Source organism: Gouania willdenowi, chromosome 18, assembly GCF_900634775.1.
Source record: "Gouania willdenowi chromosome 18, fGouWil2.1, whole genome shotgun sequence".
NCBI classification, from domain to species: Eukaryota; Metazoa; Chordata; class Actinopteri; order Blenniiformes; family Gobiesocidae; genus Gouania; species Gouania willdenowi.
The window spans coordinates 27,455,045-27,481,624 of NC_041061.1; the positions used below are offsets into that span (position 1 = coordinate 27,455,045).

General features: G+C 40.3%; 2 protein-coding genes across 2 annotated transcripts in view; both read left to right on the forward strand.

Moving 5' to 3' along the window:
- Nucleotides 1-18,334, forward strand: part of LOC114480398 (NXPE family member 3-like) — a 40,484-nt gene extending 22,150 nt beyond the window's left edge. The window contains exons 5-7 of the mRNA XM_028474521.1: nt 8,591-8,661; nt 16,255-16,458; nt 17,192-18,334. Of these exons, the coding sequence (XP_028330322.1) occupies nt 8,591-8,661; nt 16,255-16,458; nt 17,192-17,742 (826 nt within the window). The 3' untranslated portion in view covers nt 17,743-18,334. The remainder of the gene's footprint in view (nt 1-8,590; nt 8,662-16,254; nt 16,459-17,191) is intronic.
- A 930-nt stretch (nt 18,335-19,264) lies between these two features.
- On the forward strand, nt 19,265-21,570 carry LOC114480405 (uncharacterized). Its single transcript, XM_028474531.1, has 3 exons — nt 19,265-20,137; nt 20,297-20,579; nt 20,717-21,570. Exons 1-3 carry the CDS (start codon nt 19,851-19,853, stop codon nt 21,470-21,472), a joined length of 1,326 nt encoding a protein of 441 aa, XP_028330332.1. The 5' UTR covers nt 19,265-19,850; the 3' UTR covers nt 21,473-21,570.
- The last annotated feature ends 5,010 nt before the right edge of the window (nt 21,571-26,580 follow it).

Below are 26,580 nucleotides of genomic sequence, written 5' to 3' on the forward strand. Positions count from 1 at the left end.
AAAAGATGATACAGTATTATCAGATCTGCCTACATGAAAAAACCTGGGGCCTCATGTACAAAGACTTGAGTGATAAATGGTGTGAAAAAAGTGTATGTCTCAATCCAGAGACAGGCGTACGCGCGTAAAAATTCAGATGTTTAAATATGTGTGTAGGACTGGATCCATGCACCTATCCTTTGAACATCTTGTTATGGCAATTATTATATTCATCATCATATCATCAAATGTGTGTTCATGTGTACAATTTGTCATGTTTTAATACACGATGACTGCATTACTCTTTTCACTTTTGAACAGCTGAGTCTTGTTAGATTAGCAGCACAGACAGTGCCAGCAACACACAGTCTCTGCTGAAGGCCTCATACCAAAAGCTCACAATGCTTTCTCATCCACACACAGATAAGCTACATCTGAACACGAAGGCCAAACTCAAACTCACATGCAGATATACACGCACACACACTATCAAGACAGATATCAGTGGCGCCAGCTTTCATCATAACATCCACGTCTTCATCATTCTCCAACGTCTTCACTGTTGGGCATCTGACCCCCTCCTCTGTCTGTATAAAGCTTAAGCAGTGAAACTTTCCAAGTTAGTACCTGGCTGCCTGCCCTCCCTACAGGATGGGACACTCTTTTTATGTACTCTTTTTCATTTAGTTTACTAGTACAGTGCCCGTCGGAAGTATGTATTCATGTGGGAGCAAAAGGTGTATATTTGCGGGTGCAAAATGTGGGTGCAATTTTCCTGGTTTGATTCTATGGGACATGTGCATGACTTCATCATCACTTTTATATTTTTATATACGGTGTATTTTACTGTAACGTATGTTTTTTGGAGTCATGTGTATTTGTGTATCTTTCTGTTGTCTTTTTGTGCATAAATGTTTGCTGTTTTTTATTTTTTATTTTTTTGTAATGTATGTTTTTTTGGAGTCATGTGTATTTTTGTATAATTATTGTTTTTGTTGCTACTGTAGTGTGATTCAGGAGTAATTTTGTTTATTTTTCTGTAAATGTATGTTTTTTTGAAGTCGAGTACAGTGCCCTTCGGAAGTATGTATTCATATAGTGGGAACTTAAGAAGAGTTGTCAATTATGGGCATAATAATAACATACTCTGTAGCATTATAAAGGGGTATATTTGCAGGTGCAAAGTAAAATAGCGTGTGTAATTTCCCTGGTTTAATTCTATGAGACATGCGCATGATGAATGTGTTGTTTTTTTATAACTCGTTTTTTTTGATTTTTTTTGTTTGGTGTTTTTTTCTGAAATGTACAGTGCCCGTCGGAAGTATGCATTCATGTGGAATTATAAGTATTTAGCTTAGTATATTTTGAGTCATTTTCATGTTTTTGTAGTCATTTGGTGTATTTTTCTGTGTTTTCTTTTGTGTAATTTTTGTATAAATATTTGGTTTTGTGTATTTTGAGTAATTTTCATATTTTTTGTTGTCGTTTAGTGTGTGTGTGCCTGCCTAATTTTCACTGAACTTATCTATTTTCAGTAGTTAGGTGTAGTGGCAGGTGTGTCGTGAGTGAAGCTGCAGTAATCATCAGACGGGCTTCACTGTGTAGCACCGTTTACTCAACACTACAGTCAATACCACCCAATGGACGGATGTCGTGACAGACTGTAACCGGACTAAATGGTGGTCCATCACACACACACACCACACACACACACACACACGTAGACGGTGATCGATAGTGAATCGCGCCTGATCGGTGTGTGTGTGACTGTCTACCTTGGACACAAATCTCCTCCGTTGGTTCTCACACACACGCGCTGCAGAGAAATGTGCAGCTTTCAACACAGCAGCCATTGCCATCAATAACTTCCGGGTGAGGTCTGTCCGGTCTAAATAGCGTACGGTCAAACTAACATGAAAATAAACGTTTCGAAATGTCATCACCAACTAAAGAACAGTAAAAAAGTATTTTTCCTCAAAAGAGAAAAGAGAAGTCCACGGGAGCTCATGCACGCACCGGAAGTGAGCTGTGCAGTGAAGTACATATAGATGATGCGCTAGCGCCCCCTCACACCCTGAGGTCAAAAGCTGAATAGGTTTCATTTCGGGGCAGTTCAGAAGTGAAATAAAATTAAAATAAACATTTTGAAATGACCAAATTACTCCAAAATAACAGATACACACACTCGGGGTATTTGGAACCCGTTGACCAAGTTTCAGGTCGAACTCGCACCGCGACGGGGCGATATTTGCTCCACACACACACACATCCACACAGACGTCCCTTGCTCTTATAGGTAGATAATAAATCCTCCTCAGAGGTTCATGTGTTAATGTATTGTATTATTTTAGTAGTGTGCCTAATAAATTCTTTGAATCTAAAGCATCAACAAGGTCTGGTTTGATAATCGATAAATCAATTAACCGGACGGTAAATAAAATGAACTTGATAAGTTTTCCGGCTGCGGCTGCAGAGGCTAGTGTTAGCAACGAATATTAAACAGCAGATAACTAAGTCAGTTCTAATCATTTCTCAGTGAACCTGCAGCGTAATTACTCTAAAATAGTACTCCACCACCAGACAATCTTAGATTTGTGCGATTGTCAAACTTATGCATAGTTTGCAAAGCATTTCCCCTGATGCTCCACATTTTATACTTGGTGATTTTAACTATTTGCTGCCTTAAGAGGCCTCTTGCTCATTTTTACCTGTATGTTAAATGCCTCACAAGGTACGATAAAGTGCTGGATATATGCTATGGCACCATTAAAGTGGCCTATAAATCCTATACATTAGAGCCACTAGGCTCCTCAGGTCACAATTGCATTTTTCTGGCCCCAGTCTATAAGCCAGCCATCAAAATAGGTAAAGTTGAGCGCAAAGAGGTGGCTGTCTTTACAGTACTGACTGGGAGTCTTCAAGGACTCTTGTTCTGACCTGGATGAACTGACTTCCACTGTGTCAAGCTACATCCCTTTTTGTGAAAACATGATTATTCCCAGGAAGACAATCACACTATACCCAAACAATAAGCCCTGGGTACGTAAATCCCTTAAAAATGTTTTAAATCAGAATGCGATTTAAAGATAAAGTTGAGGACGAACTAAGGAGTGGCAACTCTTGCTCTGCCTGGAGGGGAATTGAATTCATGGTTGGTTTACCTGTATCGGACAAAAAATGCAGGTATTTCATCTTCTTTAATCTAAACCTGACTTTGTTCTGGCAGAAGAGTTAAACACATTTTATCTAAGATTTCACTCACATGACTTTACTGATGAACTAGCTGAGTTCAGATATACTTCAGAGGGCAGTCAAATACAGATTGACGAAATTGATGTCTGGAGAACAGACAAATATAAGGAAAAGCCATGGGCCTGACTGCATCACGAGCTACTTAAAAAATTACTTAAAAACTGTGGCTTGTTCTTGAGTGGCATTTTCACATTCATCTTCCAGCTTTCCTTATCCCAGAAAAAAGTTCCTGCTTTATGGAAAGAATCCACTGTGATACCCATAGCCAAAGTTACCAAGCCCAAAATGTTGATGACTATTCATCGTGGCGCTCACTTCCTTCGTTATGGAAGGTATTGTAAAAAGGATATTACTGATCAAGTCTCAAAGAAAAATTGAGCCACTCCAGTTTCCTTACCAAGCAAGACAGGGGGTGGCGGATGCCACTGTAACATTACTGGATCTTGTTGTTGGACACCTGGAGAGCCGGAAAATGCATGCTTGTTTGTGTTTTTTTTATTTTTCATCAGCTTTTAATTGTATGCAGCCTTATATTCTTGCTCGCAGGCTGTCGGCAATACCTGACATTGACTTTGGCACTATTTGTTGGCTTGTCGATTTTCTCACAATGAGGTTACAAAGAACACGTGTAAATGACACTTTCTCTGAAGCATCAATGCGTTCAACAGGTTCACCACAGGGATGTGTTTTGTCACCACTGTTATTCACGCTCTACACAAATGACTGTCAGAGTGAGTTCCAGTCCAGGTTCATTGTTAAATTCGCAGACTATTCTGTGATAGTCAGCCTCCTGCAGTAAAATGAGATGGACCATGGTCCCGTTCTGAACAATTTCTTAAAATGGTGTGATGAGTCTATGCTGCATCTCAATGTATGTAAAACAAAAAGAGATGCTGATCGACTTTCTAAAAAATCCACCTGTCAAAGCACCTACGTTTATTAACGGCTCAGAGGTAGAGACAGTGAGCCAGTATAAATATTTAGGTACCATCCTTGACGTAAAACTGACCTTTGATGCAAACACTGACGCCATCTGCAAAAAGGCCAATCAGAGGCTGTTCTTCTTGAGGAAACTGAGGAGTTTTAATATTGATAAATATTAAAAATGTTTTATTCTTCTTTTGAGTCCATTTTGACTTTTGCAATGATCTGTTGGTTCGGAAACCTCAGCATCATTATCAAAAACAGGCTGGGTAATATTGTTAAACTTTGCCGAAAGATTGTTTGCGTTGACCTGAATGATCTCGGCCATATTTTTCAAGTAAGGGCCACTCAGAAGGCAAAGGTCATCTTGGATGACCCTCAGCACCTGCATGCAGAGTTTAGATTTCTGCCGACAGGGAAGAGGTTTACTTATGCTAAGAGGTCTAAATCTAACAAATACTTGAGATCATTTGTCCCATCAGCTGTTGGGTTTCTAAATAAGCTGTAGGCACCGTTACCTGTACATTTTTAGGATGTACTGCTGGTCTATGTCTGAAAACAGACCTGACGATGCTTGGTCTTCCAGTAAACTAATCGCAATCCATCCTTGCGACACTCACCATAGCAAAAAAAAAAAAAAAAAAACAATATTAGTGAATTGGAAAATCCTTAAACATAAACCAATGGCAAAATCTCCTCATAGAATTTATTTCCATGGAAAAGATGTCTGTTCTCAGAAAAAATACAATTACCTGCTTTGAGGAGTGTTTTAATTGCATTAAATCTCGATTTTATTAGCCTGATGATCTAACATGGAGCTCAGTGCAAGTTCAGAGAGGAAGTTTGGTGTTTGTTCCTTCATTCTCTTCCTGTAGACGTTCCATTGCTTCAGTGCAAACGCTGCAATAGCCACTCAGATTGTTTACTCACGTATCTTGCTCATCACGAATGATAATATCGGGTTCAGACTCTGATCCCTTCCCAGGAGCCCCAGACTTCACCCACGAGGACCCCACGGAGATCGCCTCCATGTCCTCAGAGTACCAGCGTAGGAGTACTTGTCTGACCGTTTGGGTCAGTTCTCCTTAAGGTGAGGCAGGTTTGATCACAACTCAACTGCAGGCTCAGGGGATTAATCCAGACCCGGGCATGTGTCTCTCTGAGCTCTGAGAGCTAGCAGGGTTAGTAAACAGGGCACTGGATCAATGTCCACATGTGCTGGAGCAGGATACGGCGGCCCTGAGCAGCCTACGCAAATGCACGGACGGTAGAGGACCAGGAAGTCCGCCCCTTCTCAAACTCAGCAGCAAAAATGTTTCCCCTACAGGTCGTCTATCCATACGGCAGCGACAGACCGACCCGGCACTCGCTTCTACAACGAGGGCTGCTATTCTTACGGCAGCGACAGACAGACCCGGTCCTCGCTTCTATAAGCAGGGCTGCTTTTTACATGAGGAGAGGCTTAGCTCTGTCCACTCCGAAAACCTTTTAATTACCCCCAGTAACTGTCCTTATCAAAATGTGGGTTTCCTTTTCACCTTAAACAAGTGCTCCTCAAGTGCAAACTGCCCCACGGTAATATCTCGGGCATTCATTCAGAATAAACGCTGCCACAACTGCAGCTAACCAAAGCCTTTCTTCATCCTTGCTGCAACAATTTGGGCTATGGTCTTCTTCTGCCTTCAAATCCTACATACGCCCAGACATCAACTCAGTCCTGGCGAACCAAAGGGCCTTAAACCCTAACTACCGGTAAGAAAGCATACAACTGGTGGTGGTGAACCTAATGGGTCTATTAAGGTCAAGTCTTAACTTCCATCTAAAGCTTGAGCATTACCATTCAGGGTTTTTGGTCTTCTCACATGTCCAGAGAGCAAATAAGCAGCAGGCCACGCATCAGGTCAGCCACTCCCCTGACATGCCGGGCCATATGACAGTAGATCAGTCCTCAGCTAGTCATGCCAGGCTACATACCTGCAGTCACTGAATCAAAAATGCCAGACCATATGTCTACAGAGCAGATTAGTATGCCAGGCCAGATGGCCATAGGTCAGCTTTCATTACTCATGCCGGGCCACATGTCGGTGGTCACTAAACAAACATGCCTTTCCTCACGTCTTCATTTAACAGCCAGGCAGGTCACATGTCAGGTCTTCAGACCCCGTACACGCCCGGTCAGATGGCTATAGGTCAGTATTCAGCAGTCATGCCAGGCCACATGTAGGTGGTCGTTGAGCCAAACATGCCGGGCCACATGTCTATTGCGCAGATCAGCGGTCAATCAGGCCACGTGTCAGGTCAGTCCAACCCCAGACACGCTACGCCAGGTGGCAATAGGTCAGTCATGACTCAGCTAGTCATGCCGGGCCACATGTCAGTGGGCGCTGAACCCAACTACTGGGCCACATGTCTACGGGGAAGATTACCAGCCAGGCTGGCCATGTGTCAGATCATCAGACCCCCGACACACCGGGCCAGATGGCAACAGGTCACTCTTCAGTAGGCGTGCCGAGCCACATATGAGCGGTCGCTGAACACATCATGCCGGGCCACACGTCTGCAGAACAAATTAGCAGCCAGACAGGCCACGTGTCAGGTCATCAGACCCCGGACACGCTGGGCCAGATGGCAATAGGTCAGTCCTCAGCGAGTCATGCCGGGCCACATGTCAGAGGGCGCTGAACCCAACTACCGGGCCACATGTCTACGGGACAGATTACCAGCCAGGCTGGCCACGTGTCAGGTCATCAGACCCCTGACACGCCGGGCCAGATGGCAACAGGTCACTCTTCAATAGTCGTGCCGAGCCACATGTGAGTGGTCACTGAACCCATCATGCCGGGCCGCACATCTGCAGAGCAAATTAGCAGCCAGACAGGCCACGTGTCAGGTCATCAGACCCCGGACACGCTGGGCCAGATGGCTATAGGTCAGCCTTCAGTAGTCATGCCGGGCCACATGTAGGTGGGGCAGATTAGCGGTCAATCAGGCCACGTGTCAGGTCAGTCCGACCCAGGACACGCTAAGCCAGATGGCAATAGGTCAGTCTTCAGCTAGTCATGCCGAGCCACATGTCAGTGGGCGCTGAACCCAACATGCCGGGCCACATGTCTACGAGGCAGATTACCAGCCGGGCAGGCCATGTGTCAGTAGGGTTGTCACGATACCAATATGAGTAACCATGATACTATACCAGACAAAGTATCACGGTTCCGGGTTCCGGGTTCCTTTTTTAATTATTAATTTTTTTATGAACTGCAATGTATTTGTACAAGTTAGAAATATGTATTAACACTTAGAGTGTTGTTTAGTGCATGATAAGAGTACATGAACAAAAGCTAATAAGCAATAAAAAAAATAAAAATAAATGAAGTTAGAATTTATATGGTTGAAATAAAAAAAATAAAAAAAATCATTCAGTTTGCTTATTCTCCAACATAGTAAACCAAAGAGGATAAAAGATAATAAACAGGAACTGATTCCCCGTGAAAACTATATTTGTATGCATTTTCTGGGTGATGTCACTGGTATTTTATGGGATTGCATGTGATCCCTCCTTTGGATGTATATCATTTGTAAATATTGATTGTACATTGTAAATATCTCTGTTAAAAAAAAAAAAAAGATCGCTCTGAGTCCGTGCGGAAAAAAACAAACGAAGCTTCGGGGTGGCCTGTCGGGAGCCTAGGGTGGTGGGGTTGATAGCTTGGGGCCTGGGGTGTCCTGGATGAGGGTGGCTCTGGGGGTAGCTACTGCTCGGGGGTGGCGCTTGCGTCCTAGGTCGCTGGGTAGTGGGGGGTTGCTGTGGGTTGGTCCGCCGGCTCGTCTGGGCCCTTTGGCTTTGTCCCCTGGGGCGCACCTTCACCGGGGATGTCACTGGGGGGTGCGGCCTGTGATTTCTGGCCTGGTTGATCGATCATTTTGAAGCCATTTCAGAGTAGCAGGAGGATGTCCTTCTCAATCTTTTTGTTTGAAAAAGTACAATGTAATATCATCTTAGACTATGGATTGGTTTGTCAGAAACAATGAGAATGTCCTCTTCAACTGCATAAATCATCTCTTCCATCCACTTCCTCAGACTTACAATGGCACAGTGCTGTTTAAAACAGACAAATATTGTCATCCAATATTAACACCAGTTTGCATGAACTCATATCCTGCTAGTTGTTTATACCAGTTGCAACCATTCATTGGTGATGTTTTGCTTCTTAAAGCAGACCTATACGTAATCTAGAATTATGTTGCCACCATTGTTTTTAATTATATTACATATGGTTAAACTATGTGATATCCAGCTTCTGCTCAGAACAAACAAGTCAAAAATGTAGCTCTGTTACACTGTTACACTTACAAATCATGTTCGAAATTAAATGTTTGTTTACGTTAGGTTTTGAAATGCTTTTAACTGTTCATTTGATTTTATGTTTTCTTCCAGTAAGGTCAACATGAAAGTCCCTATCCTTGCATCTGGATCATCCAATATCACAGTGTTACCATACACAAAAGGTGAAGGCCACTACATGTGTAACTGCTGGGTATCTGCATGCGTAACAGCAATGGAGCTGATAAATGCTTATTTTAAGCGTTAAAAAATTTGATAATTTATTCCAGTTTTTGTTGACAAAAACTCAAAATTGTTGACAAAAACTCAAAACTTTTTTTTTTTTTTGTTTGTTTTTTATTAGAGTGTCAGTTTTTTAACATTAATTTAGGTCAATAAATGCTTGAAATTGGCAACTTTAACTCACTCAGTGCCATTGACGAGATAATTTGTCATTTGCGTTTTATCACAGAGATTACTAGAATACACCCTGGCGGAGGTCCCTAGTCAATATCTAAGATGTAGGGTGATGTAGTAACCAATTGTGCACTGAAGGTAGCAGCAGCAGATGCGAGATTAGTCACTGATGCTACCATTAGCTAAGGAGGAAGAAGCAAGGATGAGCAGCTCACAGCAACACATACTAACACAGAACATGTATGAACCTGAGTGGATTATTGATAATGTTGCAATCATGAGATAAAACCATCAACTAACCGGGCAAAACTATTCATCACTGCGTGTCGGGAGGAAGAGGAAGTTATGTCTTTGTGATCAACGGAGGGGAGCAGATACAAAATACAGTAAACCTGTGAGACAGATAGAAAAATAACATGTAGGTGGTGGCAGCGCACCTTTGGATGCAGAGCTAAGGGTGAGAGGAAATTTGTTTACGAGGCAGAAAATGCTGCTACGAGAGTTGATGTCGATGTTCCCATCAGCGCACAGCAGCGCACGCCCGACCAGAGCATCTGTGGAACTTTTGTGGACTCTTGGAGAGTGTGGCGATGGTGAGATAAAACGATAACAAAAACGGGGCAAACAGTGACACTCGGCATGTCCGCGAGGAGCAGGAAGTTGCGTGTGTGCAGACTCACGGGGGAGAGACTTGGAGGAACGCCAAAATACAGTAAGAAATCCATTCAACTCTGACCCAGATAGCAAAATAATAATAATTTTGCCATCAAAAGTCCTGTCTGTGTTGTTTATTTTTTTTATTTTTTTTTTTTTTATAGAAGGAAATAATATTCAGATGTTAGAGTTGTCAATAAAGCAAAAAAAAAAAAAAAGCTTGAAAGTCACTGACAGGGTTTTTTAGAAAAAGGCTGTTTTTTGAAAACTTGCTCTATTCAACGGCTGATTATGGGAGAACGAAACAAGCCAGAATCAATATTCTGATGGAAGTAGAGGCTTCAATCTTTCAGAATCTGGTGTCAGATTTCAGATAGTCATAGTACAAAATACTCTGTGGGTGGCAGAAATTCTGAAAATGGCTGGCACTGAATGGGTTAAGAGAGAGAAAGCACTATGTGTGTGTGCAAATGGTCGAGTGAGACATCTGAGCGGGTTGAATGATAAAAGGAAAAAGGTTGGTTTTGTTTAGCTGCAAATGTTTAGTGAGCAACAATTCATGGCAATAAAGGCTGCGGAATTTCTCAAGACAAGGTTTAACCCCCAAGTGAATGACAGTAACTTCAGCCCTGTGCTTCTTGACCAACTGAGCAGGAATAGTTAACACAGAGGTCATTTTGTCGTTTTCGAACACCAAGCTAGTCTGACAGGCCACCCACTAACATTTTCTTCCAGTCTCGACTTGTCAACAAAAATTCAATCACATATCGTCATGTTTCAGTCATAACAGAGCCATGTTTAGCTCGTCATCATCTTGTTACTGTCATGAAAAAAAGGGGCATTGTCATTGTCATCGTTGACGAAAACAACAGTAGTTTGTGCCAGTGATAAACACAACTAAGATTACTAAATTGTGATAGAAGTTGAAGAATGCTATTTCATGGCACTGTGTGACCAGGATGACAACTGGAAGGTGCCAGGTTTTTGTTGCTGTGCATGACTGGCTCAGTCCAGATTCCACCCTGTTAGTCTGGTTTATCTGATTTGGGTCATTAGAAACTTATCTAATGACTTGGAAAGTGCGCACCTGACCAGCAAGAACATGTAAACAAGAAGATCATAATTATCTTGGCCTCTAGAGAGTTTTCTAGACGTAGTCAGCTGCAACCAATGATGACCAAGTGGACCGAGGTGTACAAGTAATATGAGTGGGCTGAATGGAACGGAACTGACACACACACACACGCCACTTTCCCGTCAGTGACAAGGAATCCATGTCATGTTGTCGGCATGCCCCTGCGCTTTCCAAAAATATATAGTTCATGGTACTCAAAAGTCGCAGGGCAGAGTCGTGAAGTTTGGGCAAAAATGACAAAATATAAAATTTTTGGAAAATGCTCCCATTTGCTCATACAAACTCCGATTTGCGTCAAATGTGAGTCAGTGGTTAAACTCCCAGCCCTAAAACAGCTCAATGTGGAAATACAAAAATTGGTGCATTAGCGCCCCCTATAGAGTGAAGAGAATTTAATATAAGGGGGAAAAAAAAAAATCAAATTTTTTTTATCGTGTTATTTTGTATTGAGATACTCTCCATTTTGCGTTAATAGGAAAGGCATGGCAAATTATATATATATATATATATATATATATATATATATATATATATATATATATATATATATATATATATAAATTTATTTTTCTTTGTTCTTAACTCACAAGATTAAACTTTTTTATAAATTAATAGTTTAAATACAAATATTGTTAACATAACTAATTGTTCATTAAACTACTTTATCAAAGGAATTTATTTTGTATTCCGCATTTTTACTGAGTATGTTTCTGCCGAACCCCTGAGACTGACAACTGAAACCACTAGGGTTTGATTAAACCCCAGTTAAAAGTCACTCCTTTCCTCAGACACCTGTTTTCCTGTCTTTGGAGTTTCTACAGAAACTCTTAATTAATTTTGTCCCCAATATAAATTACCAGATGTTCTTTACACAACAATTACTACTTTGACTTGGATGGTTTTATACTCAATCTTCCTGCACTTGCTTCTCAACATAATTTACTTCCATAGCCATGATTAAGTTTTGAAAGATTTTAAACATTAAAACCATTTTTTTTTTTTTTTTTATTCTTCACATGCTGTCAAAGGTCAACACCACAAGAAGTGCAATCATTGTAAGACAGCGATGCATGTTTTGTTCAAGGGCCTCTTGTCATGCATTTTTCAATAAACACAAGCAAAAATCAATCTGTTCCATAAAAAACATTTATGTTAACTTTAAATAAATATGAAATGTAAAATTTCAAACACAGATTACAACAATAAAGCAAACAAATCTGTGGCTTTATCTCTTCAACATTAGGGATGGGTGTACTACCATACTACAACTGTTATTGGTCCGGTACTTTATCAATTCTTTACTTTTTTTAAATCAATGGAAAAACACAAAATAACCAAAAAAACAAATAATGACCATCAATCTTTATATTTTTGAACATTTTTAACAATATGGCACACAAAATAAATACAAAATAAATAGTTCTAAATAAAACACTGAATGCATAAATAAAACAGTAAAAAATACTGTATAAATAACTTTTATATTAACAAAACACAAAACCAACTATCTAAACAATACAAATATTCAAATAAAGCATATCAATCATAACTTAACAATGAAAAATTGTGCAAAAGGAGAATTAGTGAGCTGTTCCTCTGATGGCTGCTGCTGCACTGGCTCGTGACAACAAGGCTAACTATGTTGATTTTCCCGCCCAAGCAGGGGCCACCCCACGCCGCACCCGCAGGCATGCAAGAGTGCGGCCTGCACCACCCGCCCGGAACACCCCTGCCAGCCGACCTGGCCCGCCGAACCCCAGGAGCACCCCCCCGGGACCGGGAATCCCCAAAAGGCCAGCCCCCGGGCGCCCCCCACCCCAGCCCACAAACCGGCCACAGCCCAGCAGGACCGCACAGCCCAGGCCCCGCCCCCCACCGGACAGCACAAGCCATGGGGCAATGCCCCTCACCGGCACGCGAGCGACCGGAGGCCGCCACTTCGGGAAGGAGGCACTCCAACGGCACACATCCGGTGTGGAACAGCAGCCCCCAGCCAAAGGCGCCCCGGACCCACCCACCAGTCTGCAGATTGCAGGACAGACCTACCAAGCGGCTGAAAGCGACCTCAACCACCGAAGCAGGCCCCCAAGGCAACCAGGAGACGAGACAAGCACCAAGCCACACCCGAAGGGAAGAGGCACCATCACGCCCTGCCAGGCCAACACTGCCCGGAGAGACCCCGAGAAGAGAGCCCCCAGCAACACCCCCCACGCCCCCTAGAAAAAACAAAAACAAATATTAACACAACCCTATTATTTAAACTTTTCACTCTTTGCCCAGGAAATAGTTTGATCATTCTATTTATTAGTTACCAACATTGCTAACACATTTATATAGGAATATTTGTTATACAGCATCTAAAGTTATCTAAAGGCAATGGATTCCCACAAGCCATAAATATTTTAGAAAAATTCTACCTTTAGCTGGGTGACCCCATCTGCTTACCATCAGGGATAAGTCACCTCATTCCTCACTTGACAATACGTTAATGAATGTAATGTATGCAATAAGTTTCACTCTTGAATAGATTTGTAAAGGTATTGTCCATAAAAACTACTGCCTAAACAAGAGCACAGAGAGCTCAAACCTCTGCCAACGCCAAATATCTCCTATATTATTCACATAATATATATTCACAGTTAGCCTGGAATCCATCCTAATCTTTTTGTATTATTCAATGTTTAATACAGGTGATTAATCTGGAAGAGCTCGCTAGGAGTTATAGTTCTGGGGGGGTGAGCGGGGCGGGACAAACACACACAGAGTAACCAATCAAACGAAGAGCAGATGTGACGACCATATGTAAGGACCGCATAGGTCCCTACATGTGTGTCACCCAGCAGGGGTGAGCCAACCCTTTTTAAATGTCATTTATTGTGCAGAACCTGGTCACAGAGGATATAAAACCATTTAATTATGGTCATTTTTCTTTCGTACTACTGTTTTATTAATGGAGCTGTATAAAAGTAATTGTGAATGGGAGATGTCACGGCTATATGAGTGTTAATAGTGTTGTGACGTCACACGCCAACTTGACACTGCTCAGAGCTGCAATACCGTGGATCTTACCTCTTTGTGGATTGTACCGTTGGGGTTTCCTCGATCATCCATTGACGGGTAGAACAAGGCTTCGCGGAGCTGCTGGGATCATCTGGTCCGACCTCGGATGCACGGGAGGGCAGCTGCTTGGTGTTTGTGAGTAACCGGGCTGCCTATGGCCCCGTAGCCAGCTACCTGTTGCTGCAAGTGTGTTCATTTTACCCCGTAGGACCGAGCCTGCGGTGGGAACAAGGCGTCGGGGTTTGGACTTCAGCGTGCATGGACTTTTGATGGACTGCTAAACTATAGTTTTCTTGCGCCATAGAGCGTAGTTTTGTATTTGTTTTTGTTTGTACATGGGTTTACGCTCGAGCGTTTGGGTGGGATGTGCTTTAAACTGCCTGAAATGCAAGGCTAATACCTATAAGCCAAAGCTATTTTTATGTGTTAATGTGTGTGTTGGCATTCATCCCTGCTGGTAGACCGATCCGTCCGTTACCTGAAAGTGTGTTGTAGCTTTATTGCCTTGGAAAAGACAGGTGAATTTAGCGACAAGCTAAACCGAGGAAAATGGCATGTAGTACGGTACAGATTTGCGGTTTTAAAGGCCTCTTCTTGTCACGATATATCTCGGTCTTTGTAAATAGAGCAGAGCGAAACTCCGAACATCTTCTCCGTTGCAAGCAACATGTTTGTTTTGACACCGCTTGGTGCAGGAGATATGACGTTCTTTCTGCACAGTTCTGATTGGCTTGGTTTCTTTCGAACCGAGGGACTGAGCATTACCATACCCACTTTCTTACAAAAAATAAGGAAGTGGGTGTGGCTTATTGCCATGATATTTCACAGTTATCTGGATCTGTGATCCTGATCATGGTACCATGATCTTTCACACTTTAAGCGTACGCAGAGTTTGCGGGGGGAAGGGGGGAGGTATTGCCCCCCGCTCATGATCAAAAGTTTTCATTTAAGTTTTCCCAAATTAATTCAAAAAAATAAAATTCTTAATGTCATTTACATAATATTTTAAGTTCCAAAAACACAGTGACTAGGATATGATCAAAAATGGTGATAAAATTCAAAGGTTCATAAAATAAATCCAAGTAAAAAAGTTTTAAAGGACCAGCAGCCGATGACATTTGTCCCTCCTGCTTCCCGTAGCAGCTCAGAGCTTTGTTAGTTTAGAACAAACTTCGAAGTCTCATAAATCTGTTGTTTGTAGTGATGCGCCAATAAAACAAGCCGACTGGAACAGAGAACGAGCAAACCCTGCGCTCAGTGCGCACTTGTCTGGATATAAAGCGGTGGATTGAGCGGTTGTTGTGATAATTTACTTGCCCTCCTCCCCGCGACAAAATCGGTATCCGCCTGCCACGGAAGCACACAGACAATCAGTGAATGTGGAGTTACGTTGTTAGAGACTTTAAATGCCATAATCTACATTGTTGGACTTTTAAATGCTTTTAATCCATATGGATCTTTTTATTCTCTCCTACCTGTTGTTTAACTTAGTGATTTAAAAATGACAGCAAGTCTATACCTCCATTTTAAAGTGTATTTCCCATATTAAAGCGCATGTATCCAGTGTTGTATGATATATAATGTAGAACATCATAAATAATAACACTGCTTAATTTGAGCAACTTTCATTCTTTAAATTACAGTGGGGGCTGAACATTTCAAGCTGCATTTGGGATTTATTGTGGCAGGTCCATAATACAGCTTTAGAAACTTATGCTACAGAAATGAGAAATAATAAGTGAGAATGGTACATTTGTTTTCATTCCTTATTTGTGAAGCGAAACTGGAGACATTCTATATAATCATTTATTTATTTATGTTTTATTAAAATTTTTGCTTTGGGCTGTGGGATAAAACTCGTACTGGGCTTAACATTAGACACGTTGATCCCAAATACCTGCTTTAGGTATTACCACTCACTCCTTCCCTTTTTCCACAGCCGCCACCATTATAGCTAAGCTTCACACTTGTCACCAGACTGGCTTGATTACACAACACAATAAGCACAATATGCACAACTACAACATCACGTCTCACTCTCCCTATAAAGCAGTTAACTCTTCCCCACCCTTTCATTTTCCTACCCTGACTCTCTTTACCCTATTCCCTTCCCCCTCACCCAGGTGTAACACTGCCCTCTTTTTTATAGCTTCCCTTTAATAAAGTATTTCTTACCCTTCCTTAGGGAGGGCTGGTGATGGTCACAATTACACAATAAAATACATTAATTTATTTATTTGCAATAACAAAACATGCATTGCTGTCTCATAATGATTGCACTTCTTGTAGTGTTGACCTTTGACAGCAAGTGCAGACAAATTGAAAAATAAATAAATAATTAAATCAAAATTTGTTTAGTACTTTTGATGTATTCCTGTAAACAGACAAACAAACACACACCCATGAAAATACTACCTACTTAGCAGAGGTAATTAAAAATATGGGGCATTCATCGTTGGCCTATTTTGGTAATGTTTAAGTTGTTGTATCTCTTTTTGTTACTCTTTTTCAGGTCAAGTAACGATGAATAGCACTAAAGTAAAGTTTCGACCCTCTGGATTCTACTACAAGGGAGTTTGGAAATCTCTTGGTGTTACACAAGTTTACCAGTTTGATACCCAATCCATCATTCAGTGTCTAAGTGGGAAAGTGGTCCATTTTTATGGAGATTCCACCATCAGGCAGTGGTTTGAATACCTCAACAAAGCACTCCCAGGTAGATTGTCACTAAATAAACCATTCACAAAGTTTTCACAGCACATCACTTTTTCCACATTTTGTTGTGTGACAGCCATTATTTCAAAAATGAAATACTTTATTTTTACCTAAACATTTTACACAGAAAACCCCATATTTACATTTTAAAAAGGCATAATAACTAAGGCATAATTTTGAGCTTAGGTTAATCGTTTTTCCACCAATCCTCCATGAAATGGTTTTTCAGCTTATTTTGGGTTCAACTCTGGGAATGTAAAGCATTTGGAAATAATTTGGAAGAGCATGCATTTGTCTATAAAAGCTCCCACAGTGGCCTGTCAGAGCACAGACGGCATATTGAGTCAAAGGAATTGTAAACTTCTGAAACAGGATTTACAGTAGCTTCTCTTCTAACTTTCCCATTTCTAACTTCCCCTCAAAAAGGAATGAGTAAAACTGCCCAGAGAAGCTCAATGCATCATTTTCAAGAAGACTTTAATTGTTTCCAAAAATGTATCAAAGTATTGAGCAAACGTTTTGAAAATTTATGTATATGTTTTCTAAAAAATGTCGAACTGAAAAAGTATTTTAAGAAAGAAAAAAAAAATGTGGGGGGAAATTTTAAAGGCTTTATTATCACAAAATGTCCAAGTGATCTGCTGTGAATACTTTTCAGATGCACTTGTTTCCTCAAATTTAACAGAAAAATGTTCAGACTTATCTTCATTGTTTTCTTACTGTATTGCTTTTAGATCTCAAGGAGTTTAACCTTCACACTCCAGAGAAGTCCTGTCCATATGTGTCCCTGGACTATAAGAACAACATCCTGCTCACATACCACTGTCATGGTCTTCCTATTCGGATTCGACCTATCCCAATTAGTCAGTTGCGTTACATTGCCAATGAACTGGACAACATTCAGGGAGGTTCCAACACTGTTATTGCTTTTACTGTCTGGGCACACTTTGGAAATTTCCCAATGGAAACCTACGTACGGCGACTATTGAGTATCCGTAGTGCAGTGCTGAGACTGTTGGCAAGAGCTCCAGATACTTTGGTGGTGATAAGAACTGGAAACCTTAAATCCTATGATGTTAATGGGGCTATAAATAATGGTGACTGGTACGCGCTACAGCGTGATAGAGCACTCAGGGAGGTGTTCAAAGGCATGAATGTAAGTCTAGTGGATGCCTGGGAGATGACTCTAGCTCACCGCCTACAACACAATCTGCACCCAGCTCCTCCAATCATTAAGAATATGATAAATGTTCTGTTATCCTATATATGCCCCAAACACAGGTAGATGTATGTATGTAAGTTACTAATTTGGAAAAATATAGACAAAGTGAGCAACAAAGAGATTGGAACATTGACAGAAGGAAAAAGTGCAGTGGCCAATGAATCAGAAATCTGCATGATCTAAAAATATTTTATTGATTAAAAAATACTTCCCAACAAGCAATCATATTAGAACACCCCAGGGGATGTAGTGTTTTAAACTCACTTAAATACTCGAGGTACCATTAAATAAACTCACACATAAACCATTAGGGACCAAAAATGGTCTCACTCAAATAATGGTTAAAAGAATAAATGTCTTTTTTTTTTTTTTTTCAACACTGATAATCTGTTAATCTACTTTAGATCTATATATAGATATAAAGATTGTTATTGCAGTTTTTTTTTAAAAAATATTTTTAGGCCTTTTTTTGTCATAGGAACAACACAAAATATGCAATAAGAGTTTCAAAGTGGAATATAGATGATCAGTGACATAAGGTTGAACACTGATTCAGGAAAAGTATCTGTTCTCATTCTATTGGATCCAGCTGCTGCATTTGACACTGTAGACCATACAATTTTGTTGCACAGATTGCAAACATGGGTTGGACTAAATGGAAAAGTAATGCAATGGTTTAAGTCATACTTGGAGGAGCGAAGTTATTTTGTAAGCACTGGAAACTTTGATTCTGACAGATTACCAATGTCCTGTGGGGTTCCTCAGGGCTCTGTTCTTAGACCCCTTCTGTTTAGCCTATATATGCTTTCTTTAGGACAAATTTTACACAACTGTAAGGTTGATTATCAGAGCTACGCAGATGACACACAACTATATCTATCACTGAACCCAGATGATTATGGTCCCATTGAGGTGTTGTGTGACTGCTTAGAATAAGTAAACTTCTGGGTGAGTGAAAACGTCCTGTAACTACACCATGACAAGATGGACCTAATTGTCTTTGGTAACAAGGAAAAGAGGACTGCTGTCAGCAAGTATCTGAGTCTGGATCTTTAAAAACTAAAGACCAAGTCAAAAACCTTAGTGTTCTGATTGACTCAGATTTTACATTCAGCAGTCAGATCAAATCTATCACAAAAACATCTTCTACCACCTAAAGAACTTCTCCAGAGTGAAAGGTTTAATGACTCAGGAAAAATCAGGAGAAACTGGTCCATGCTTTTATATCCAGCAGACTGGACTATTGTAATGGTCTTCATCAAACATCTACAGCTGGTTCAGAACGCTGCAGCTCGGGTCTTAACCAGAACAAAGAGGTCAGAGCACATTAGTCCAGTTTTAAAGTCTTTACACTGGCTCCCAGTCAGCCTCAGAATAGACTTTAAAGTTCTGCTGCTGGTGTATAAATCTGTGAATGGGTTCGGTCCAGAATACATCAGTGAGATGTTAGTCAGGTATGAACCCAGCAGGTCTCTCAGATCTATGGACACAGGTCAGATAGTGGAGCCCAGAGCTCACAGTAAACATGGTGATGCTGCTTTTAGTTGTTATGCTGCAAAGAAGTGGAACAAACTGCCAGCAGAGCTGAAGTCAGCATCACATGTGAACATTTTTAAATCAAAGTTAAAGGCACTTTTTTTCTCGACTGCATATGATTGAGAGAGAGATTTTTGGTCATGTTGCTGATGTAATGTGTTTGTTGAGGATTTTAATTAATACAGTTTTTCTCGATTGCTAAAGCACAATTTCTAGATCTCTGAGCACAATGACCAGTTGCCTAAACACTTTAATAAATCTGGCCTCTAGTTGGCTTAACTATAAACACATTTCACCTCAATCTCCAATTTCACAAAACTCTGAACACATTTGCATTTGCCAAAACACATGTTGCAGAACTCTAAACACATTTGCACTGCTCTAAACACATTCACACTTATGCTAAACACTTTCACACTTGCTAAAATACACTTTTGCTCACACAATGCAAAATGGTAGACTCAGACATCAAAAGTTGAACACAATGAAAGCACGGGTGTCATTGCTTAAACACTGTGACTCAAAATTGAAGACACATGTGACACCATCCATATTGGCCGCTTGAGAATGCACAACGACTCAAAATTGAAGACACCTGCCAATGATGTGACAACACCTATATAGGCCAGTTTAGAATGCACAGTTTGCTGAAGGTGCCAAACGGCAACAGAATGTACAGAGGCGGAGTTCGTGTCAGAGGAGGGCGAGGAGCAGGCCAAGGAGGGCGAGGAGGGAGAGGAGGAGTGCAAGGAGGAAGAGCAAGACAACCACGTACAATCATCACAGATGAAATGCGAGCTACTGTCATTGACCATGTCATTGTCCATGGAATGTCACTGAGAGAAGCTGGACTAAGAGTCCAACCCAACCTCAGCAGGTTCTCAGTGTCCACCATAATTCGGGCATTCAGACAACACAACAGGTATGTACTGTAGTTACTTTGTCTAAATGTTTGTAGCCCACAATCTAAATTGGTTTCACCACATTACGTTTGCTTTGGGAGACTGGACATTTCCATTGATGTTTGTATTGTAGATTGTAAGTCTTTTTTTGAAGAGTGAAAGCATATTTGTTTCTATAGGGTTGAAAGATTGCCACATCATGGTGGAAGGGCTCCCCTATTTACAGCACAGCAAGAGATCCTCATTGTGGACATGGTCCGGGAAAACAACATCATCAGACTCAGGGAAATAAAGGAGAGAGTCATAGCTGACAACATAAATTTTGGAGGTATTGACAGAGTCAGTTTGGCCACCATAGACAGAGTCCTCCGTCGCCAGAAGCTACGCATGAAGCAAGCTTATAGAGTTCCCTTTGAGCGTAACTCGGACAGAATCAAAGAGCTACGTTTCCAGTATGTGCAAGTAAGTATACATACGGGTATACAATGTTGATTGTTCACAGTACAGTGGGTGTACAAGCTCACTGTACTGCACAGTAGCCCACAGTGTACTGTAGTACTCCTTCTGTGACACTACCCATACTCTATTCATTTCCACAGAGAATCTTGGGGTTGGACGCCATGATGAGACAACATGAATACATCTTCCTGGATGAGGCTGGCTTCAACCTCACCAAGAGACGGAGGAGAGGCCGTAACATAATTGGCCAAAGAGCAATTGTGGACGTTCCTGGCCAACGTGGGGGGAATATCACCCTATGTGCAGCCATGACCTCAGAAGGGCTTCTCCACAGGCAGGCTCTCCTTGGGTCCTTCAACACCCAGCGTCTCCTCACATTCCTGGGAGACCTACGGGACATCCTGATTGACCGTGAGCAGCAGAATCTGGTTCCAGCACAGCCTCCTCCCATCTATGTCATCATCTGGGACAACGTCAGTTTTCACCGCACCAACCAGATAAGAGAGTGGTTCAATATACACCAACAATTCCTCAATGTATGTCTGCCACCCTACTCACCTTTCCTCAACCCCATAGAGGAGTTCTTCTCATCATGGCGGTGGAAGGTGTATGACCGGCAACCATATAGTAGAGAGAACCTCCTCAGGGCCATGGACCTGGCCTGTGATGATGTGGGGGATTACTCAGGCTGGGTCCGGCATGCCAGAGCTTTCTTCCCCCGCTGCCTGGCGAGGGAAAACATAGCCTGCGATGTGGACGAGGTCCTGTGGCCTGACCCCACCCGACGACGTGATGCGCAGGCCCGTGCACAGTCCCCCGCACAGCCCCCCCCCACAGGCCCCTGCACAGGCCCCCCCACAGGCCCCATAGAACCTCTTTACTGTAAGAATTTGTGACATGTATCCCCATGTATGCTTTTGTTCTCTTTTGAAATTTGTTTTGGAAAAAGTATGTTTGTACAGGTTGTCAATAAATGAGGTTCCCCTAAAAATAATCTGTGACTTACTATTGATTACTATACAGATGTGATTACTATACAAATGATGGGGTACTGAGAACATCACACCCTGAACATTGTGTTTTCAATTTTTATTGAAGTGTGTGATAGATATCCAATAGTGTTTACATTTTTGCAAGCTGTGAGGACCATTTTGTTGTCAAAGTTTGGTTTTGGCCATAGGAGCAACAGTTTTGTGGTGAAAGTTTGGGTTTTGGAGTGAGAGTTTCGTTTTGTAAAGAGACTGCGAGTTTTTGTGGAGCTAGCTTGAGAAAAGTGTTTTGTGTTTAGAGTTTAGAGAAAATGGAGGGCAGTTTCCTGAAATGTGTCCTGACATTCGAGAAAAACTGTAATACTGATGATTTTAAAATAATTTTAAAACATTTTTTTGCCAACTTAAATTTTTTTTGAATGTTTTCTGTTGCACTTTTTGATCATGTAAAGCACATTGAATCCCCTTGTGTATGAAATACGCTATACAAATAAATTTGCCTTGCCTTGCCTATGTGGGATTAGTGTATTGCAGTCTTGAAAAGGGCAATCATGACGACACTGATGCATTATTATTTTTCAAGCAATGAGAGTTTATAAAAAAAACTCACAGTACGGACCAAATATGTCCTTTAACACCTCATATAAGTGTTGTAGGGGGAACAGAGAGTAATTAATATTCCAAAATTTTAATTAGTAATTATTAATGTTCATTTGCCAGGGATCCCTTTTCGAAATTGAGTTGAAGTGTTTCAGATCAATTGTTTTCTTTCATTGTTACAGTTCCCTTGTTGTGGTGGGTTCTTGGCGTAGAATAGAGGCTTAATTTTTGTTTGAATGTCAATAAAAATGCAGTGTTTACAATACACTAAGAAAAGGAAAGTTTATTTTACTTAACTATGTTATGTCAACCGGTTCCACGCAACTGCATTGTTTAAAATGGAAGGGTAAACACTATTAATGTGAGCAACACATATTTAGTAAATCTTACATAAACTTTAAAGCTATGTTACATTATTACATTGCAAAAACACAACAACATTATGTTGGATTTACATACACAAAATGAGGTTCATTTAATATGATTGAGTTCAATTAACTTAACACAAAATAACATTATGAATGTGGTATATTTGTGTTAATGCAACACCTTAGTCGTAAATAAATACAATTAAAGTTGCTTAATTTCAATTTAGCCTTTATTAAAATTTGGCAACATTCAAGGCATTTACAAATTACCGCATGTGTATATACACAGTCATAAAACAAGCCTGCTTATGAAATATATGAAAATACTCTTGACCCACACAGAATTTAACATATACAAACATGGTTCAGTATAGAGGGTTTTAATAGCACATCACCAACCCGAAGTCGCAATTTTGAAGATAAATAGCAGGATTCCAAACAGTACGCAGACGGGCAAATCCCGAATTTTGAGAGGAAATGGTAAATTATTGCCGTGTTTTTGTCTGTTCTAATCGGTCAGACAGTGAAAAACATGTCGTTTTATGACTACCAAAAGTTAGAACAAATCAGGGAGAGCAATGTCTGTATTTTACAGTCAGTAGTCCTACATTAGTGACATGGTCAACTCACCGTTGTTGCTGGTGTATAAGCAAACACCGCCGCCCTCGTCTCCCGTCTTACATTTAAATCCAGCTTCAGGTCCAGTTTTTTCTCCAGGGAGCGCACATTAGAAAGCAGGATGGAAGGAAGCACAGTTCTCTCTCTAGTGTTCACTCCCTGGAGAATAAACTGGACTACCTGAAGCTGGAAATTACGACTTTGGGTTGATGATGAGCCGTGAAAATCCTCTATATTAATTTAAACATCAAAAGCAATATTGTGTGATATAGGCTCTTAAGTAGGTCATCAGTTGCTGAACATTGCACAGTAGAAAAAAAAAACAACAACCTGTCATCTCTATTTTAATGTCCATCAAAATTTACAGCAGGCATCTTAATTTGAACACTACCTTTATAATGTAACTCCATTACTTTTATAGTTTGTGAATGTAATATTGCGTGCACGTTTGATATAAGTAAAATGGTTGTGTTTGATTTAATCTCCTGTGTTTTGTAGCCTTGACATCTATTACTATTAAATTAATCCAATGAAACCTGGTTATTTTTACAGTAAAAACCTCAAAGTTAGTGTAATTTTAACACAACAAACATATATATATATATATATATATATATATATATATGGAGGTAGCAGCAATGCAAGGGTGGATTCGTCATTGAAGACGTTTCTTTCCAAAGTGTCTTGCTAATGACGACATGCGATGTAGATGAAATTCTCTGGCCAGATCCAGCTAGACAAAGAGACGATGTCTAGTTTTTTTTTGGTTTTTTTTTGTCACATTTTGTTTCAGTATTATGAATCTCCATGTCAACATTTTGGGCGTGTTGAGAATTAAATGAGTTTCTTCAGTCTGCAACATTGGTCTTGTGTAGTGTTTGAATTTACATTATATTTGTACTTTGTTGATATTAGCCTACTCTAATCATAGGGAAGTAGAAGTGCTAAAAGTGTTTTAGGTTTATCACAGCAGAGTGTAACTCGTGCAAACAGAGTACAGTAATGTGAAATGTGTGTGTTTCATATGGTAACAAAGTGTGGTTTTCAAAAAGAAGTGTATATTTTTTACAAGAGTGTTTAATTATGCAAAGGATCTGTAATGTTTTGCTAATTGAATGTGTGATTGTGTTAATTGTGTGTAGTGTTTTGAAAACACGGGCCCTGTTTTGAAAATCGTGCTTAAGCAATCCAAAAAAACTGTAAGCAAACGAGTGTTTGCTCACCTAATGACTGTGTTGAACCAATTGGTTGGACGGTGGATGGTGACAGTCAGTGCTTTGGTATTGCAAGGAAGTGACTTCATGATAGATTTTTGTGTGTAATGTATGTTAAGTGTGTTTAGTGTTTTGCAAAATCACTGTGTGTAGAGTTTTGCAACAAGTGTGAGGTTGACAATGTGCTTATAGTTATGCAAATATGGGCTGATGTTTTGCTTCTTGAGTGTAAGTTTTTGCTAATAGTGTATTATTGTGATTCTAATCATTCTATATTTTCCATTTTAGATAAATCAACTTGATTTATTACCCTAAGCACTGCCCACTCCCCCTGTCCCCAATGATAAGCCCCGCCCACTTACCGTGCCCAAACAGTTAAGCCCCGCCCATTATATATATATATATATATATATATATATATATATATATATATATATATATATCATGGCTGCACAGGAGCAGGCCTTGAGCACCAGAGCAATAGAGGCCCAGATCTATCACACCAGACAAGACCCCAGGTGTAGACTGTGCAAAGAGGCCAATGAGACAATCCAGCACATAATCTGCAGGGTGTAAGATGCTGGCAGGGAAAGCTTGCATGGAGCGCCATAACCAAGTGACTGGTATAGTGTACAGGAACATCTGTGCAGAGTATGGGCTGGAAACCCCAAGGTCAAGGCCATTCTCTACCACCTCCAAAGGTGGTAGAGAATGGTCGAGCCAAGATCCTGTGGGACTTCCAGATACAGACGGACCGAATGGTAATGGCGAACCAACCAGACATTGTGGTGGTGGACAAAGAGCAGAGGAAAGCTGTTGTGGTTGACATATCAATACCAAGTGACTTCAACATCAGGAAAAAGGAACTCGAGAAACTAGAGAAATACCAGGGGCTCAGAGAAGAGTTGGCGAAAACCTGGAGGGTGAAGGCATCAGTGGTGCCCGTGGTCATTGGGGCACTCGGGGCAGTGACCCCCAAACTGGAGGTGTGGCTCCAGCAGATCCCAGGAAATGCATCAGACATCTCGGTCCAGAAAAGTGCAGTTCTACGAACAGCACAGATACTGCGCAGAACCCTCAAGCTCCCAGGCCTCTGGTAGAGGACCCGAGCTTGGAGGAAAAAAGAGAGACCGCCCGCGGAGGGTGAGGAAGGGTTTTTTATATATATATATATATATATATATATATATATATATATATATATATATATATATATATATATATATATATATATGTATTGAATATATACATATATATTTTTTTAATTAAAACTGTATTATTAAACTTTTTTTTTATTGAAAATAAACATTTATTACTTACGTTCATCTAGCGGGTATTCATAGATATAAAATATATTTAAAAACTAAAAAAAAGATTAAAAAGATTGTGGCGCCCTCTGCTGGACAAATGTGGCTATGACATTTATCAGAGTGCTTTTTTTTCTGGGCATAAAAAAAAAAAAAAAAAAAAAAAGAAAGTTATGTCTTTATCCTAGTACATGCCCGGACTTGTTCAAATCTGGACAATCTGCTTGTGTTAGGGTCTTTACATGTATAATTATTGAGTGTGTTTTTTTAGGACTTGTATGTATAAAAACTTTATTTAAAAGTGTGCTTAAAAGTGTAATTATCTTTATTGTATACGACTGCTTGACGTTTCACTTGTATATTTCCGTAAAAGTTCAACATGTTTAAAACAAAAAAGTTCATCAGACTGCTTATTATCCAAAAGCTCCCAGTATTTCATTCCAAAAAAAAAAAAACATAGAGGTCCAACGCAGAAGAAAAAATCCTTCTGAGACCAACTGCATCCTATACGGCTATGGGGTGCCAAGTGTAAAAATTTTGTATAAAAGTTGTAGCTAACACGTTTTCATTATTTATCTCACTTTTCTCATATTGAGCACATTTTCCTACATTTAACATAACATTCAACCACATATATAGAGGTAGAAAAAAAAGCATTAAATCTAAATATTTAAATCTAAATCTAAATGGTATATGTTATATCTAAACATTAAATCTACATCTAAATGTTAAATCTAAACGTTATATGTTGTATCTAAATGTTAAATATCATGTATAAATGTTAAATCTAAATGTTTAAATCTAAATCTAAATGTTTAAATCTAAATCTAAATGTTTAAATCTAAATCTAAATGTTTAAATCTAAATCTAAATGTTTAAATCTAAATCTAAATGTTATATATCATATC

Excerpts from the sequence above, each read along its gene's own strand:
- LOC114480405 (XM_028474531.1), top strand. The coding sequence starts at position 19,851 with ATGCACAGTTTGCTGAAGGTGCCAAACGGCAACAGAATGTACAGAGGC. Across the intron at positions 20,138-20,296 it reads GCATTCAGACAACACAACAG|GGTTGAAAGATTGCCACATC; the intron begins GTATGTACTGTA and ends TTGTTTCTATAG. Across the intron at positions 20,580-20,716 it reads TACGTTTCCAGTATGTGCAA|AGAATCTTGGGGTTGGACGC; the intron begins GTAAGTATACAT and ends TCATTTCCACAG.